The 14,585-nt window shown below is 46.1% G+C and overlaps 1 protein-coding gene across 2 annotated transcripts in view; it reads right to left on the bottom strand.

The window, feature by feature from the left end:
- The window catches only part of crtap (cartilage associated protein), a 49,057-nt gene that overhangs the window by 11,336 nt on the left and 23,136 nt on the right, over positions 1 to 14,585 (bottom strand). For both annotated transcript variants that reach the window (XM_063056928.1, XM_063056937.1), the window contains exons 2-6: positions 11,909 to 12,058; positions 8,552 to 8,723; positions 7,998 to 8,126; positions 7,104 to 7,249; positions 5,102 to 5,185 (exon numbers count right to left, since the gene is read on the bottom strand). In XM_063056928.1, coding sequence (XP_062912998.1) covers positions 5,102 to 5,185; positions 7,104 to 7,249; positions 7,998 to 8,126; positions 8,552 to 8,723; positions 11,909 to 12,058 — 681 coding nt within the window. The remainder of the gene's footprint in view (positions 1 to 5,101; positions 5,186 to 7,103; positions 7,250 to 7,997; positions 8,127 to 8,551; positions 8,724 to 11,908; positions 12,059 to 14,585) is intronic.

The following is a 14,585-nucleotide window of genomic DNA, read 5'->3' as shown; positions in this document are numbered from 1 at the left end:
GATTATGAGACATGGATCGAAAACACGTCCCAGTTGTTTGGGGAGTGGCCAGGCTTGGATGAGGAAAAGAGACAGCGATTGGTGGAAAGTCTGCGGGGAATGGCGGCTGGTGTCGTCCGGGGACTGAAAGCTGAACAGCGCTCGGCTTCCCTGCGGAGTATCTGGAAGCTTTGGAGGGTGCGTTTGGATTGATGGGAGGTTCCTGGGAGCTTTTAGTGGAGTTTCAAAACATGGGGCAGGGAAGAGGGGAAAAGCTCTCAGAATACATTTTTCGGCTGGAGATAATGCTTAATGGGTTGCGGTGCTGAGGGGTAGTGAGGGCGGATGAGGTGGTGAAGTTGAGGATGAATCAGCTATCTAGGGGTTCCCTGGGGGAGGACAAGGTGGCTTGGAGTCTCCGGCAGTCCTATAAAAGGAGCCCCCCTCCATCGATCGGTCAGCTGTTTAGAGGTGCGGGAGGATGAGAGCGCGTTGGGCCAGAAGGAGGACTCTGGCCACTGGGGACGATCCTCAGCAGTACAGGAGGTGGTGGCAGCGTTGAGAACCGAGCGACCCAAGGGGTCCCAGGTGGGTAGGGACCCCTCGCATGAGTGGATTGACAGGGAGAGCATCTCCTTCAGAGGGCGGGCCGTGCAGTGGGCTGGAAGTGGCAGGCGTCCCGGGAGGAGAGGGGCGGTGGGTAGCGTGTGCTATAACTGTGGGAAAAAGGGGCATTTCCGGCGGGAATGTGAGCGGCAGGAGGTGTACAGCTGTGGGGAAGAGGGACACTTCTGGAGGGATTGTGAGAGACAAGACGCCCCGCGGAGGGCAAGCCCCTGGGTGACTAAGAAAGGTGTCAGGAAACCGAGGAGAGACTCAGTGAGGGAACCGACTGGAGTCTCTGGAGGAATACGTTCCCCGAAATCTGCCATGGGACCCCTGCAAGCCCCTACAGATGGAGGGAGTCTTTGCAAGGGCCATCCTTGACACCGGGTCGCAGGTCACCTTATTGTACCAGTCATTCTACAACAAATATCTAAAGTGTTTGCCCATGATCCCGTTTAATGCCCTGGAGATTTGGGGTATAAGTGATGGTGATTACCCATACGATGGGTACCTGCCAGTGAGATTGGAATTCTCGGAGGGTGATGTGGGAATGTCGGAAGCCCTTGAGGGGCTGCTGTTGGTTTGTCCGGATCCGGTAGAAACAGGTGGCTCTGCCCTTCTGGCGGGGACTAACTCCCCTCTGGTGCAACGGCTCCTGGGAGCCTGTAAGGAGAAGGCGGGGGAGAACTTTCTGGAAACCCTCTCGGTACACCCAGTGTTTCAAGCGGCGTTCAAAGAAGCGGGTGGCCACAGGGGGCTGGATCCTGAGTGCAAACGAAGGACAGTGTGGTGTACTTTGGCGAGGCCTGAAGTGATACAGCCAGGGAAGGTGGCACTAGTGTTGGGGACCCCCAGATTCCCTGGAGTACCAGCGGGCAAGGCCCTGTTAGTAGACGCCCCGGAAGACCTCGAAGGGGAGTCTCGGTTCCCGGCTGGGGTGCTGGTGAGACCTCAATTGCAAAGGCCCTCGGCTGTACTGGCACGCAGGATGGGGGTGATTGTAAGGAACACAACGGAGACGGAGATCACCTTTAAGTGCGGGATGCCCCTCGCGCACTTGTTCCCAGTGACAGTGATGTCTAGCACCCCCGTGAGGCCCACTAGAGGAAAACTATTGGAGAACGGGGGCGGCTGACTGAGGAGGCCTTTAATTTTGAGGACTCCCCCGTACCGCCGGAGTGTAAGAGAAGGCTGGTGGAGAAGATGTTGAAGCTAGGGGATGTCTTTTCTCAGGGCGAGTTTGATGTGGGCTGTTCCAAGAGCACTCTGTTTAGAGAAAGGTCGTGGCGGCTGGCCCCGGATGACGTGGAAGATGTGCGGCAGCACTTGCACCAGTTGAAGGATGCGGGGATTATCGCGGAGTCCTGGAGCCCCTGAGCGTCCCACATAGTAGTGGCTAGAAAGGAAAATGGGAATGCATGGTCTACAGGACCCTGAACCGGCGCACTGTCCCTGACCAGTATACGGTCCCGAGGGTTGAAGATGTGTTGGCCTGTTTGAGTGGTTCCCAGTGGTTTTGTGGAGAGCGTATTACCAGATTCCAATGAGTGGGGCCGATAAAGAGAAAGAGAAGATGGCCTTCATCTGTCCCCTGGGATTCTTTCAGTTCGAACAAATGCCCCAAGGCATATCGGGGCCAAGGCCCCAGCCACCTTCCAGAGGGTCATGGAGAGGACAGTGGGGGATATGAACTTGCTCGAGGTGTTGGTGTATCTAGATGACTTGATAGTGTTTGGATCTACTCTGGAAGAACATGAGGAGTGGCTGCTGAAGGTGTTAGGCCAATTAACCCCTATTACAACTACACTTCTCTTCTCTTCTCTTTAACGTCTCCCTAAACCATGATGCCATGCACGGTTAGGTTGCGCATCCTTCCTACAGCCCCCTCTATTGTCTGTACAAGAATCTCAGACCTGTTAGACAAGCTCAAGGGCTGAGGCTCCACCAGCACTACCTCTTGGATTCCCCCTCCCACCTGCCTCACTCAGTCACATCTTCCTGCCCCTTACGACAAACCAAAATATAGAATCTGGTTTAAACAAAGCTTAACATACATGAATTGCTGTCTTTTCAGAACAGACAAACTTGGGACAGAATAATGAACGGATAAGCAGCACAAACTTAGAAGCTTTGTTTGCAGAAAGTTTAGAAGCACGGAGGACTTAGAATCTGGAAAACTTCCAAAATGTGGTCTCTATCACCCCCTGCAGGTGAGTTCTGTCAATGACATGCTGCAGTGCATCACCATTTACTGGTGGTGCTCAAGAATTCAAAAAACAATTCAGCCTCACAAATTCTGAACAATGAAGAATTATAGATAATATCCAGACCAGTTTATTACGGGGTCTAATGTTGTAGCTACAATAGAGGCATAATTCTGCCTCTAGTTCTCCATGCTGTTTGCACACCCAGTTAAGGACAGAATTTACTATGAGAAGAAAATTGCAAGTGCACACTGGTGCTTTGGGAATCAACTAATGGCCAGGCTCAGTAAGGACAACATATTCCTTCCCAAAGGACCTAATGGTCCCAGGAAGTTTTACCACGGTTCAGTATTTCCGTGGACCCTCCTGATTACCAAGACCATTTTGAAAACAAAATAGTTCTAGACTATTTAATTAACTGATTTGATCCCACGTCCTTGGATTACTGGTCCAGGCTCATGGACATGTATGCTAGTTGAACCATTCCTTGAAATAATGTATGAATTATCTACAGCAACCCACACAGGGTAATTTAAAATCTGCCTGTTCAAAGCTGACCATTTTATGGGTCTTTGTCCTGTGTGATTCCCCATGTTCTTCCACTCCTTGTTCCAGAGTTTGCATAATCCCTGGGAGTAGCCAGCAGGAAATGAGTGGACAGGGACGATCTCACATCTCAACTCCTAACTCCGCCAAACTCCCTCCTAAACTTCAGGGGCTCAGAGCACAGACTGATACCCACCAATGATCCTAACAGCAGTAAAAATAGGCCACTTGACTCCTCAAGCAAGCCCCTGCCCCACCATTCAATAAAACTATGCCTGATCTATTTCAGATCTCATCACCTCTTCTCTGCCAGATCCCCACAGTCCACAATCCCCTATTTTAAAAGGTTATCTACCTCCACTTTAAATACAGTTACTAAGCTGCCCTCCACAGATCTCTGAGGGATTCAGCACACTTTTTGAGAAGAAATTTTGACATACAGTACCTTTGTTTTAAATGATGAGTCCTTATCTTGAAATTATATCTGTTCTCAAAAATCCAAACAACATAAACATTTCAATAATTACTCAGCCACGCTCCCCTCAGGATGTGAGATGTTCAATAAAATTACCTATATTCTGTTCTAAATATGGCTGTAACCCAATTAGCTTCTCTTGATAGGACAACCTTCTCAGTCCAGTAAATAGCCTGGTAAAGCTCCTTTGGATGTCCTCCAGTGTTTCTCTGATTTTGTTTTAGATAAGGAAACTTCTGAAATGCCTGCTTCGCTGCTGCTGCTACTGTGTAATCCAGAATCTCCGGAGGGGAAGGCCCCGAGTCCTCGGCTTTGCTTGTTGCTCACCGGCCGGGGTGGGGTCAAGGCGCTCGCCAAAGGATGGTGCTCAGTGTCGGAGGGCTGGTCGGAGGTTCGAAGTTTTCGGACAGACTCAGAGTCGGCTGCGGTCGGGTGCTTCCAATGGTGCTGCATCAGCAAGTTTGCGGCGCTTGGAGGTTCATGGCAGGGAGAGTTTCTCCCTTCTACCGTCTGCATGAGATGATGAGGCTATCGGGACTTTGAGACTTTTTTTTACCGTGCCCATGGTCTGCTCTTTATCAAATTACGGTATTGCTTTGCACTGTTGTAACTATATGTTATAACTATGTGGTTTTGTCTGTTTTAGTCTTGGTTTGTCCTGTGTTTCTTGTGATATCATTCTGGAGGAACATTGTATCATTTTTTAATCATGCATTTCTAAATGACAATCAACGAGGACTGAGTGTCCTCATAATCTAATCTAAATCTAATTAAAACCATACACAGTATTCCAGACAAGAACTCACAAACACCCTGTACAATTACAACCAAACTCCACACCTTTTGTAATAAAGGCCAAAACACCATTTGCCTTCTTCACAACTTGATGGGCCTGCCTGCTAACTTTGTGTGAATCATGCACTAGAATGTTTAGTGTTCTCGGTGTAATCCAAATCCATGGGAGTTGTCCACAGGATAATTCCCATTGCCCCTGGAATATCACTGCTGCTAGTAATAAATGTGTCTATCTGACAGAGTGAGGTTAAAGTCATCCCTCTCCAGATGTGGATACGCCAAGACCCCAGACTTGCAGAATACTTTTGCTTTTGGACTCCAATGCCTACCTGTTCACCATAGCTTGTGGATTCACTGGGAAATAGCTTATCATTGTCCCATGCACTGAAGTACAGTGAAGAGATTTTCACTGTGAAATGTGTTATCTGCTTTACCACTTCCTCCACTGATGGCCAATGGAGATTGCATGGTTCAACACAGAGTGGTCTTGACTTACCTCATCATCATCCATTAGATGTTGCTGGGCAAACTCGTGCATCTGAAGCTGAAATTTGGTCTGGTTGTAATATCGCAAAGCTTCCTGGAAATTAACCACAGTTAAAGATCATTTAAGAGCTGGTATATTTGTTCAATGGCTAAATATCCATGCATTGATCAATCCCAACAACAGCAGTCACCACACTCCCAAAATAATTCATTGATATTGTGATGGGACATTACATCACTGTGTTAAAGCACATCCCATGGTGTACATAAAGATGCATAATACTATTTCTCCCCACCTTCTCCCTCTTGTTTATCAATCACTACCATCCTTCTCCACTCACCCTTCCAAATCTCCTCCCACATTCAGTCTCCTCTCTAGGCCTGACCTATGCTCCCCTCTCTGAAATCCCACCATCACAGCAATGAATGGTTTTGTAACTTGTTTCCAAACACAAACAGATTGCATGGCCATGTGTGTTCTGTACCTGCAGACCATGTGCTGATTTTCAAAAGAAATCGCTAGCTCCTAAGAGTATATATCGGCTTGAGTCAAAGTTTCATCATGTCGGGGAGATTCGGACTGATACATCAACAGGGTGCATACTGCACTTGAATGACTATCCTCTTTAAGGTTGACTCCTTTGGTTAGATATTGTGTCCATTTATGGCCTCTGCAACTGGTAATGATGGGGCTTGAAACAGTGGGTGAAGGATAGACACTAACTGGGTGTGGACCACCAGCACTGACGCCAGGAAAAAAGCTTAAATGCTGTTTACTAGATGAGGACAACTTGTTTCATTGTTGTTGGGGATAGAGATATCCTCAGGTCTGGACTAGGTCAGAGAGCAGTGGGCACTGGAACAGGTGGTAAATGATAGGGACGCACAAGGAGCTCAGCAGGTCAGGCAGCATCCATGCAGTGAAATGCACAGTCCACGTTTTGGGTCAAGGCCCTTCACTTGGACTGCATGAGCTGCTCATTTATCTCAGGTGAGATCTGGTTCCGACTCACCCAAGGAACTAGGGGTTGAACAGCAGTTACTGGGGCCAAAGTGATCTCCTGGAGGAACTCCCCTCATCCAATGGAGCACACGAAGAAGTTCCCTTCCAATTTCCTGGTACTCTGCTGATTCCCTGGCTTTCCCAGATGAAGGCTCAGTTGCCAGGTGAGACACCCGAGACACAAGGTGGTGTGGGAGAACCCTGGTGCCCAGTTTTGTTTTACTCAGCTACTGAATGGCAGAGACAAGAATGCGAGCTCTGAAGGGCAGTGGCAGGAATGGAAGCTGTGAAAGCTAGGACGGGGTGGAAGCTGTGAAAGTTAGGATGAGGTAGAAGCTGTGAAAGTTAGGATGAGGTAGAAGCTGTGAAAGTTAGGACGAGGTAGAAGCTGTGAAAGCTAGGACCGGGTGGAAGCTGTGAAAGTTAGGACGAGGTAGAAGCTGTGAAAGCTAGGACGGGGTGGAAGCTGTGAAAGTTAGGACGAGGTAGAAGCTGTGAAAGCTAGGACGGGGTGGAAGCTGTGAAAGTTAGGATGAGGTAGAAGCTGTGAAAGCTAGGACGGGGTGGAAGCTGTGAAAGTTAGGATGAGGTAGAAGCTGTGAAAGTTAGGATGAGGTAGAAGTTGTGAAAGTTAGGATGAGGTAGAAGCTGTGAAAGTTAGGATGAGGTAGAAGCTGTGAAAGTTAGGATGAGGTAGAAGCTGTGAAAGTTAGGATGGGGTAGAAGCTGTGAAAGTTAGGACAGGGTAGAAGCTGTGAAGTGCAGGGAGGGGAGCTGTTGAAGGGGAGGGAGGGGAGCTGTTGAAGGGAAGGGTTAGAGGAGCTGTTGTTGGACAGGGAAGGCAATTCTGTGGTTTGACTGAGTGGGTGCTGGGAGTCTCTGCCCAACACTTCTATATCCATAAACTAACAAAAAAATTCCATCCCTTTTAATTCTTACCCTATCCCCGCGCACCCCCCACCCCCCAACCCACCTGCCAAATTCCCCACAGAACCCTCTGGTTACGTACTGGCCTCGGTGCAAAATCTTCATCAGTCAAGCCCCACTTCTCCTTGTGGTACTGGTAGTAAACCAAATTCTGCTTCATCACCGAATCTTCTGGATCAAACAATAGGTAGGTTGCCACACACGGGGCTGCATTCTTCATGTTGTTGACTGCAAGATATCAGTAGGAAAAAAAAGCCAAGGTAACGTTGCCACAAGGGGGACTGCAGGGTTATCATTGTTCCTATGCCACACCCAGTCATAATCTACTCGTACTTTCCAAGGAAGACACATCAGTATGTAACCAACATACTAGCTCCAACAGACTTTTTGGACCATTGGGCCCAATCCTTGAGTAAACTGTGGTCGGGTTAGCATTTAATGCTGGGAGTGTGAAATCTGGGATAGTGCTGTTGCAAACAACTGAACATCTGCCTTATACATTAGAAGCTAATTGGCATCACCCAAAGGGCAGGTAATCACTTCTCTCCCAGCAAGAGTTGGTCACTGATTTCCCAATGGGCAGATGGGCACTCATCTCCTATCGATCATCCATCTGCCAAAGACTCTTTCGGTCAGTAGCAGGGTGCACACTCAGTACGTTAACTGTGTGCAAAGAATTGGGGCATTTCGTACACGCATAGATCTAAAACTGAGTCTCATCGCTTCCCACATCCCAGAGCTACAGGAAGTTTGTACCTGAGAAATCCCAGAATGTTACTGAAAGATGTGATCATTCTGTTTGTCCCCCTCCCATCAACTTTCCCTGGTTTTGTTCAAGGCAGCCCTTCCACTGTTGCTTAATTATCCTTCTACAAGCTCATTACAGACTGACTGCCCTGCAGCATGGGATCGAGAGAAAGTTTGCAGTTCACTATTTTTTAAAATCAGTACTGCCCCTCAAACCCAGTTTACTCACGTTTATAATAAGCAAACTGCAAGTAGTGGTACATTGTAGCCAGAAACTTCTCCACAAGAAAGCCTCCAACAACAGGGGTTAAATCAGGTTCACACCTCACCTTGCACTGCAGAACCTCAGCATAATGATCTGGAAGCAGAAAAGGTCTCTTTACTTCGTAATATTATCCCGGCACAAACCACCATAAGACAGTCATACCCACCACCTCAACTACAAAACATCACAAGATGTAAATGAATTAACATAGCTATGAATGGGATTATTCTGCCTTTAATTTAAAAAGTGTTGATAATTAAAGACCCTTTACCAATTTAATACCAAATATCGGTGTCATTAACTGTCTGGCCAAATTAAAAGCAATAGGAGCTATGCTTTAGCTTATCAACTCCTTAAAAAAACAATTGATCATGGAATGATGAGGGAAGCAGGAGCTGGAAAGAAAAGTGGGAAGGGAGGAAGGGGGAGAGGGACAGGGAAAGGAAATAGTTTCTGTATAATTCTTCCTTAATTATATCGCCCAACAAGAACAAAACTTTTAGAAAATATGCACAAACCTGCTATGGATGGATAGAAATCTTTAAACTCTCTCACTTCCCGAGAGCTCTCGCAGGTAGCAATACACTCATCAAAAGCCTTGAGGTAGTCAGGAATGGCCATCTCCATTTCAGTAACAGACACTGGGTAGTTCTCTGCATTATAGGCTTTCACTGCTCGAAGGAAGAGAGTCTGAAATTCCACAACAGCCCTAGTCAGCACTGTCTGTTTGTAAAGAAATGTTTGAAGTTGTAAAGGGCAGAAGGAGTGGAAAGAATAGGATGAATGTCTGTAATAGCATGGAGACCAAGGACGTCTAGATGACACTGTGCTTTCAGAGCTGCCTTGTTAACAGGTGACGGAGGGAATCATAAACAAATGAACACGCAGGAGAGGATTCTGTAAAAGGCACAATAGTAGTTGCTTGAATGTGAAACAAAAGAGAAAGCTAGAAAATCTCAGCAGACCAGACAGCAATAGTGCAGAGAGAAACAAAATTAATATTAAAGGTCAATGTCCTTGAATCTGACACAAATAGGAAAGACTGGTTATCTGAAGTTGCTGAATTCACTGTTGAGTCCCCAGAGCTGCAATATGCCCAGACGGAAGGTGAAATACTGGAAGTCATGCTTACAGTGGGTTTTGTTGGAGACTGTAGAAGTCATAATGACAGTAATGAAAAGTTTAAATGACCAACAACTGCATCATCTGTCCAGATTGCATGGAGATGTTTTGCAGACAGGATGTAGAGACTTACAACACGGAAACAGGACCTTTGCCCCAACTTTTCCATGCCAACCAATATGTCTATCCAAGCTAGACCTGTTTGCCAGCATTTGACCCATATCCCTCTAAACTTTTCCTATCCATGTGCCTGTCCAAGTGTCTTTTAAATATTGATATTGTACTTGCCTCCACTTCTTTGGACAGCCTGTTCCATCCAGTGAAACCCCTCAGGTCCCTTTTAAATATGCCCCTCTCATCTTAAGCCTATGACATCTAGATAATAGGAAAAAGATGAGGTCCACTCATGATTTTATATACACCTATAAAGTCTCCCCTCAGTTTTCTGTGCCATGAGGAATCAAGTCCTAGCTTGTCCAACCTTCCCCTGGATCCCAGGGCCTCAAGCCCTGGCCATCTCTGGGCTAATGGTCCTGATGCAGGGCCACCCAAAATGATGGCTGCCCCTATCCTTCTGCCTCTGCAGATGCTGCTAGAACTATTGAGTTCTTCCAGCTCAACGATGCTGCCTGGCCTGCTGCGTTCCACCAGCATTTTGTCTGTGTTGCTTGAGTTCTTCCAGCTGTTTGTTTCACTCTAGATTCCAACATCTGCAGCCCCTTGTGTCTCCACAAGTACTGGGGTGTAATTTCAGCATAATTAAAATCAGCTCAAAAGACTGACAATCCCTTGCTGCACCCTGGAAGACAGATTAAGACTAAACAGGCAGTTTAAATGGTTTGGCATGGACTAGAATGGCTAAGGGGCCTGTTTCTGTGCTGTACTTTGGTAGAAGGAAGGCTTTTCATAAAGATTGAGGCTGAAACAACATTCAGTCTCCTGTATCAACGTCCATTCACAGCCCACCCCACAAGCCAAACCCACATTAATCTTTCTCAGCACTTGCATTCATCTGCCACCTTTGTGGTTAGACGATCATCACCAACATGGATTGGCTGAGCGTGGCGAGGCAGCGAGACTTTACTGGATCAATGAGGTCTGTAACCCATATTTTGATAAAACCACAGGATAGGCTCCATCAACTGTCTCTACAGGTGCATCATCTCATGTTGCTGAACCTTTTTAATAAGCCCTGATTGTGACTGTTCTACTGTTGTCTTGGCTGGACTCACACCGTCAATAAATCTGGAGCCCTGCAGTGTGGGTGGACACAGAACAGGCACGCTGTACCACCAGTCAGTGGTTCCACTGGATGTCTACACCCAGCCACTGGTTTCTCCACTCACACTGGGTCCACTGGATCTCTGCACCCAGCCACTGGTTTCTCCATTCACAGTGGGTTCACACAAACTGGGTCCACTAGATCTCTGCATCATCAGTCACTGGTTTCTCCACTCACAGTGGTTTCACTGGATCTCAACCCAGTCACTGGTTTCTCCACTCAAACTGGGTCCACTGGATCTCTGCATTATCAGTCACTGGTTTCTCCACTCAAACAGGGTTCACTGGATTTCTATACCATCAGACACTCGTTTCTCCACTCACACTAGGTTCTCTGAATCTCTGCATTCTCCCTCACTTTCAGAGATTAAGGGAGCTAGGGCTTTACTCTTTGGAGAGAAGGAGGATGAGAGGAGACATGATAGAGGTGTACAAGATAATAAGAGGAATAGATAGAGTGGATAGCCAGCGCCTCTTCCCCAGGGCATCACTGCTCAATACAAGAGGACATGGCTTTAAGGTAAGGGGTGGGAAGTTCAAGGGGGATATTAGAGGAAGGTTTTTTACTCAGAGAGTGGTTGGTGCGTGGAATGCACTGCCTGAGTGGAGGCAGATACACTAGTGAAGTTTAAGAGACTACTAGACAGGTATATGGAGGAATCTAAGGTGGGGGCTTATATGGGAGGCAGGGTTTGAGGGTCTGCACAACATTGTGGGCCGAAGGGCCTGTACTGTGCTGTACTATTCTATGTTCTACTTATCTTTCTACTCATATATACCATTTTAGTGACTATCTTTGCTCTGTTCCTCCACTCAGTTCAGACACACGGGAAAGCAACAGTGTCTGTGTGGGATTTGCAGCAAAGTAAATGTTAAAATATGTGCTAACCGAATAGAGCAGACACTTTGTACAGCCTTTTACTGTGTGAAAGCTCACTGAGGCAACAGTCAAGATGATAAGCTGTCAGAGACAGTGTGCAGTCACCCAGGCTGAACAGGACGTTTTAAAGAACTTTTGCGCAGCCTTTCTGTTCAAGCCTGGGAACCAAGGTCACTGAGTATACCAAGACAAGGTAAAGATGCAAGCCAAGGATTCTACAGCATCACTTACTATTGGACCATTATTTTATTACTACTCAAGTATCGTCCTTTAATGCATGGACTTAATTGGTGAAGAATGACTGAAATATCCATTATGTTTGGCAATTAAATATAGAAATGATGGGATTCAGAAGTGCACAGAGTTTCTATTGGATCATTATATGTATAAAACTGGTCAATTTCTGTATAAAACTGGCATTTCTTTGTTCAGGTTTCAGAGTAGTGTGATGAAAGGGGCCATGCTGCTCTCCTTGTGCACAAGTAAATGAAGTGTGTTTGAGGAATGAGTGCAAGCTGTCAAGAGTTCAGTTAATCGGCACCAACGGCTGGAAGAGGTCCCAGCCAGGGGCATTCTCATGCCTTCCACTCACCTCATAGCTTTTCACTTCCAGATCATTAATGAACTCATCAGAGCCAGGTAAACTGCTGTAATAAGCCATGTTCTGCTGCATCATTGTATCATCAGGGTGCTTCTGGAGAAAGGTATGTGCTGCTGAGATGGCCTTGGGAATGTTATTGACCTGATACAAAAGGACAAAGAGCTCCATTAGGCTGCAATATAATCAGTCAGAAACTAACACCAAAGTGGAAAGAACATTCCAATAAGCTGACGTTTCCTTGATGAGATCTGGACAGAGCCTTTGTCAGAATTCAAACACCCTGACTCTTCCTCAATGCATCGTGTGCAGAACTTCTATTGGTATAATGCTCCACATGACCTAGTGCCTCAGCAGACACATCAATAATGTATATACTGTACCCCTCTATCTACCTGCCTGATCTTAAGCTGTTTTGTGAGTTGTGTTGTGTTGGAGAGAGGATCTTCCTATTAGGCATCTAAGTTTAGAGGAGATTTGCTATTGGAGTCCATCAGTATGACTGTCATTGCCTGTCTGTTAGAATGAATGCAAAGTGAAAGAAGGGAACTGTTTTATTGTTCCCTCGGACATAATGTGCTTCTATAGAAATGGAAATATTAGTGGAGGACAGAAGATGTAAATGGGTTGAATGGTCACCATAATCAGCCACTACTTTATGATCTTCTCAACATCTATTCCCACATATTAATGAATTACTGTGGAGGCAGTAGGAAATATTCTAAACTTCCTTTCAGAGAGTAAAAGTAGCAACCTACAGGGTCTGGAAATAACTGGAAAAGAGAGATCCCCAACTTTTCACAGGGGTAACCTGAATTCATCCCAGGAAGCACACATTGCAACAGGAAATGCCAGGTGTAGCCGTAGGTCACTGAGCACAGCCTCCCTCCACATTCACTCGCTGCAAATCACTTTGCTTCAATTTCCACCAAAGAAAAATTACAGAGCGACTAGCTGAAGGAAATGAAAACCCTAAGTTAAACGGTAAATGACACTTTCTGAAGCGATGATTCAAATGTGGGACTGAGAAACAGAATATTGCAGTAGCTTCCAGTATCATCTTTGCTATGGTTTTTAAACCACCAGCCCCAGAACACTACTTGTGACAGCATTCACAGTAGGCAGCAAGTATGAAAACAGCCACAGAAGCAGCCTAGCTGAATAATTTAGGCATCTAAGTAAATGATGGGGATCAAATTGACTGAGCTGAGGGGAAGGACTAAAAGAGATGAGTGCTTATACAGAGCCAACCAGCCTATATCTCAGAGCACCAATTATGAAAATAAGTTCCTCTTATCTGTTGTTTTGAGAGCAAGAAACTACTGGGTGGCCTGTAAATGTCTGCGGAAGGACAAATCCTTTTTTTCTCAATTGTTTGGCTAACGCTCGAATCCCAACACTGGGATAATAAGGAGAGACAAACGTGCGCTGAGGATTATCTAATAGATGAGATGCACCCAGTAGATCATAGAAGCTAGGGAATAGTGCTAAGTCTTGGAACATATCTGCATTATGAAATAGGAGGTATTGGTGGATCTAGAACAACTGGGGAAGCGTGCCAAGGAATAGCAAACGGAATTTACCTCAGACAAACGTGAGGTGTTGTACTTTGGTAAGTTAAACCGAGGCAAGACATTCACAGAAAATGGCAGGACCCTGGAAAGTGCTATAGAACAGAAAGTTCAGAAGTACTGATACAAAATTCTGTGAAAAGGATGACACAGGTAGATAGGATGGTGAAGAGGCATGCTGTCCTTCATTGGTCAGTGTAATGGGTACAAGTGTCGGGACGTCATGTTTCAGCTGTACAAGACTTTAGAGAGACCATACTTGGAATATTGTGCACAAATCTGGTCACCTAGCTAGAGAAAATATGTCATTAAACTGAAAATATGTCATTAAGTAGAAAAGATTTAGAAGGGTATTAGTGGGACTGAGTGCTTGAGTTATAAGAAGATACTGGACAAGATGGGACTGTTTCCCCGAAAGGCAGGAGGCTGAACGGTGATGTTTATAAAGTCATTAGTGGCTTAGACAAGGTGAATGATCAGTCTTTTTCAAAGGGTGGGGGATTCTAAAACTAGACGACATGTGTTTAAGAAGAGAGGAAGATCTAAAGGGGACCTGAGGAGGAGTTTTTTTTTCACACATGGAGTGGTGGGTATGTAGAACGAGCTGCCAGAGTAGAGGTGGGTAGAATTATAAGACTTGGACAGGTACATGGATAGGAAAGCTTTAGGAAGATATGGGTCGAACACAGGCAAATAGGAATTGCTTATGTATGCACCTGGTCAGCACTGATCTGTTGAGCTCAAGGAACTGTTTCCATGCTGTATAACTTTATGACTAGATGCGGTGTGTTTGGATTTTCAAAAAGCCTTTGTTACGAGACACCCCTAATCATGCCACTTGCACAATCCTTGCTTTGAATACCTCAGCATTTGGGTCCAAGCCATCCTTGTCAAGGACTCTCACCACAGTACGATTGAGCCAACATGGACCCAGTGGGGTGACGGGGCCTTTTGTCTTCTGTGGTCAGCCACAGCAAGAAAATTTCAAGACAGAGCCTGGAGAGACACAACCGCCAGGTTGCCGTTTGCCAACTATTGCAGGAGGGTAGCCAAAGTTGCTCAGGTGAGGTTGTCGGTCTGATAAAAGTTTAAGGGAATGG

This window comes from Mobula hypostoma, chromosome 1 (genome assembly GCF_963921235.1).
Source record: "Mobula hypostoma chromosome 1, sMobHyp1.1, whole genome shotgun sequence".
NCBI lineage: Eukaryota > Metazoa > Chordata > Chondrichthyes > Myliobatiformes > Myliobatidae > Mobula > Mobula hypostoma.
The sequence above is the reverse complement of the archived record's forward strand: the minus strand, read 5'-3'. Positions and strand labels throughout refer to the sequence as shown.